This window comes from Stegastes partitus, unplaced genomic scaffold (genome assembly GCF_000690725.1).
Source record: "Stegastes partitus isolate 25-593 unplaced genomic scaffold, Stegastes_partitus-1.0.2 Scaffold130, whole genome shotgun sequence".
NCBI classification, from domain to species: Eukaryota; Metazoa; Chordata; class Actinopteri; family Pomacentridae; genus Stegastes; species Stegastes partitus.
The window spans coordinates 527,305-530,995 of NW_007577861.1; the positions used below are offsets into that span (position 1 = coordinate 527,305).

The 3,691-nt window shown below is 41.6% G+C and overlaps 1 protein-coding gene across 1 annotated transcript; it reads left to right on the plus strand.

The window, feature by feature from the left end:
- Positions 1 to 450: 450 nt before the first annotated feature.
- Positions 451 to 3,232, plus strand: cybrd1 (cytochrome b reductase 1). The gene is made up of 4 exons (XM_008278704.1): positions 451 to 712; positions 1,527 to 1,735; positions 2,057 to 2,211; positions 2,473 to 3,232. The coding sequence occupies exons 1-4, from the start codon at positions 526 to 528 to the stop codon at positions 2,744 to 2,746; spliced, it is 825 nt and encodes a 274-aa protein (XP_008276926.1). The 5' UTR covers positions 451 to 525; the 3' UTR covers positions 2,747 to 3,232.
- The last annotated feature ends 459 nt before the right edge of the window (positions 3,233 to 3,691 follow it).

Here is a 3,691-nt window from a genome sequence, read left to right on the forward strand (position 1 = left end):
ACCACTATCTACAGACTGGTCAAAACTGGTCTAAAGTGTCATAAAACACAGTCTCTGCTTTATGAAACATTTATTCTAGTTGTAAAAGAGCAATAAAGGGAGACTTTACTTCCCTTTTTTTCTTAATTTGGGCCACTTCGAACCAACTCCTCGTCTTAAAAACAACGCTATTAAACTGCACCACAAAGTGCAGATGACCAGTCAAAGCAACATGTGTGCAAAAAAAAAAAAAGCATTAAAACCTTTTTGTGCATGACTAACCTGGAGCTTTAACTCCACACAGAGAGGCTGTGATTAAGTTTTACTGAAGCCAGAGCGTGACAGAGCACAAAAACAAACCCATCGCAGTAGTTTTGACTGGTCCCAGACTCTTCTGTAACCACCGAGGTTACAAAACGCCTCTCCTCCAAACATGAGCGCGCCTCGGGGTCACGTGACCGCGCCGTCCTCAGCAGGCTCCACTTGAACGCGTCGCAGCTCCGACGGCAGCTGCTGCAGCTCAGACTGAGGAGGAGGAGGAGGAAGATGGACAATCTGAAGCAGTTCCTGGTCGCCCTGTGTGCTGCCGCCGCCGTCGGCTTCGTGGCCATAATATTCGTGCTCAGATGGGTCCTCCACTTTAAGGAGGGTTTAGCCTGGGACGGAGGACTGGCTGAGTTCAACTGGCATCCGGTGTTAATAGTCACCGGATTCATTTTCTTGCAGGGGATCGGTGAGGAGACTCCTTTTTTTCTCTCTCTCTAGGAAATAAGGCCTGGAAGTGGAATGTGTTGTTTAAAAGAAAAAATGTAAACAGTAAGTGGAAGTTATTGCTAAAGGCCAAGTTACACAAGGCTCCCTGTCCAAGGATCCTGGGGGAGGGGAGGTGCTGATGATAAGTTGGTGATTAGAAAAGCACAGATCAGTCAGTAAACTTTCACTGAAACTGGCTTAAAAAGAGCTTAAGTTATTGCATCAGCCACAAACAGACACTGTGCTTCCCCTTAATGTGAAGTTATGAATTGCTCTGAAGGAAACATGAAGTTTACACATGGCGTAGAGGTCTCACTTGATCTTAATAGCCTCAGGAGTAAATAGTATAATCACTATAATAGTATCTGAAGTGGTTCATATCAGCCTCAGTATGTGCCTGACAAACAGGAAATCTCACTTAACCCCAGCAATGGAAAATGACTTTGCTGTTTAAACAGTAACAGAGTCAAGTTTTAAAATTGTGCATCATAGTTACAACTTTACAAACATCCTTTTTCTCAAGCTGTGACATTAAACTTTCCTCTATACAGCAGTTCAAACACCTAAGTGTCATTTACAGGCTGCTAGACCTTCTGCAGGAAGATATTAGACTGTTAAGGTGATTCTCAGCCATCAAGAACTAGTTCTTTTCCAAAGCCTGTTTCTGTGATATGCTTTTGGCAGATGACCTCTTCAGTGTCGACTTTATCTCCAAACTCAGTCTCTCTGTGCTCCACAAGTACCACCTGCTCTTTCTTCTACTTTAACTGACAGCGAGTGATCCTCTCTTGCAGCCATAATAGTCTACAGGCTCCCCTGGACCTGGCAGTGCAGCAAGCTGATGATGAAGTTCATCCACGCAGGCTTGAACCTGACAGCATTTGTTTTTGCTGTTATATCCTTGGTGGCCGTTTTTGATTTCCACAATTTTGCCAATATTCCCAACATGTACAGTCTGCACAGCTGGCTGGGCCTGACTGCAGTTATTCTCTACTGTCTGCAGGTAAATACACGCTATTTTTCAGTGTTTATTTTGAGTGTTTGATTTTATAGCAACGCAGAATGCTGACATTTCTACTTGTACTTGACATTTGTTACCTAAGCAAACTGTTTTCATGCTACTGTACCATTTCCAGCTTTAGTAATATGTCTTTAATGGAGCTGGGGATTGGTTAAACACCTGAGAAAGGACATACAGAGTAGTGCGGTATCGCTTTAGGATTCTCTCTAACAGCCTTTTGCCCTTGTGGTCGTTTCTAAAAAAGCTAAGTCACTGTGATAAGTGCAAGCATTTTTTTCTCTCCCTCTCTCCTTCAATGAGCAGCTTGTTCTTGGAGTTGGCATGTACCTGATACCTGTTACACCTGTATCCTGGAGAGCAGCATTCATGCCCATCCATGTCTACAGTGGTCTCTTACTCTTTACCAGCGTCATAGCCGTGGCACTCATGGGCATCACAGAGAAACTCATTTTTGGCCTGTAAGTTTTAAAAAGTAAAGGCTTAAATAATCTGACCAGTATAATACGAGGTGTGTCAGAAAAAGCTTCAGGATTGGTGTCCCAAAAGATATATTTCAAATCCGAACAACAAGCTGCAAGTTTTCCCCTTCGAAGTAATGCCCCTGGTTGATCGTCTGAAGGGGAAACCTTGGGACACCAGTCCTGGAACTTTTGTGGCACACCTCGTAGAAATGCTGCTTAACAATATGTGTAACTTTTGTCTATTTTTTTGTGACAAAGGAAAGACCCAAAGTATAAGGACTCCCCTCCAGAGGCAATTTTTGTGAATGTTCTGGGACTCTTCCTGGTGATTTTCGGAGCTTTAATCCTTTGGATTGCCACTCGACCATCTTGGAAACGTCCCAGCGACCAGATCTTACATACTCTGCATACCAATGGGGGAGGTGAGGACAACAGCAAAGTTGGTCCAGCTATGTCTCAACTGTCTGATGAAGCTGAGGCTGGAGGGGATGTCAGGAGGAGGAGCAATAAATTGGATGAGCAGGCTAACTAATAATATTCCTGTTGGAGCTGATAGTGTCTTCAGCGTTGAATGTATGTACAACCAGTCTACACTGGTCAGAGAAAGTCAGAAGGAACACCTGGAATTGTTCTGCTCCTCCATTCATAACTTTCTCTTTTGCACCTTGGAAGTATTTTATTATGAGCTTGTTTTCTCTAACATTTATTATTTCAAGTGCTTGTAAATAATGGTGTATTAATTAAAAAAAGATTCAGATGATGGTGAGGGAATGGGCTGTATTGACATACACTGTCGTACCAAATAATCATGACAGATTTTCTATACTCTAACTCTAAATCTCTGTATTGTTGGGTTTTTTTTTTTTACCTACATTATATTTTGTAATAAATATTTACTTTTTCTGACTATGAATTACATGAGTATTACATGAGTGTGTAAACAAACATTGTAGTCGCTGTAATAGAGGAAATGTCTGTGTTATGAGCATCAACTTGTTATTATTGTAGATTTACAACACTAACCATCAGCACTTTGGCTCCTTGTTTCAATCTCATATTAATATGTTTCAGTGACAATAGAGTAGCATTTATTCATAACATGAACAACTACCTTTAATAGTATTTCTAAAACCACTATATAGACACTGGTCATATCTGGACTGGTGTATTCTACACACAAAAAGAAAAAGTTTTTGATTTCTGAAACCTTAATTTTATCTTTAAAAATGCAAAAATAAAATGCATGCCACATTAGACCACGTCCACCATACACATACTGGTCAAATCTGGACTAAAAACTTTAAAACACAGTCTCTGATTTGTGACCTGGTCCAGATTGTGTAGTTTGCAATGCAGTCTATGCAGAGCAGTGTTTCTGATGCTTGCCTTCACACCGGTAATGCTGTCTGGAGGTTCTGCCAAACTCACAACTCTCCATGCATGGCCTCAGATGACCGCAGCCACGTCAAAGCGAAGT

What these genes read in the sequence shown, in the direction of transcription:
- cybrd1 (XM_008278704.1), top strand. Translation starts at nt 526, where the DNA reads ATGGACAATCTGAAGCAGTTCCTGGTCGCCCTGTGTGCTGCCGCCGCC. An exon ending in CATTTTCTTGCAGGGGATCG is followed by an intron (nt 713 to 1,526) that starts GTGAGGAGACTC and finishes CCTCTCTTGCAG; the next exon opens with CCATAATAGTCTACAGGCTC. An exon ending in GAGAAACTCATTTTTGGCCT is followed by an intron (nt 2,212 to 2,472) that starts GTAAGTTTTAAA and finishes TTTGTGACAAAG; the next exon opens with GAAAGACCCAAAGTATAAGG.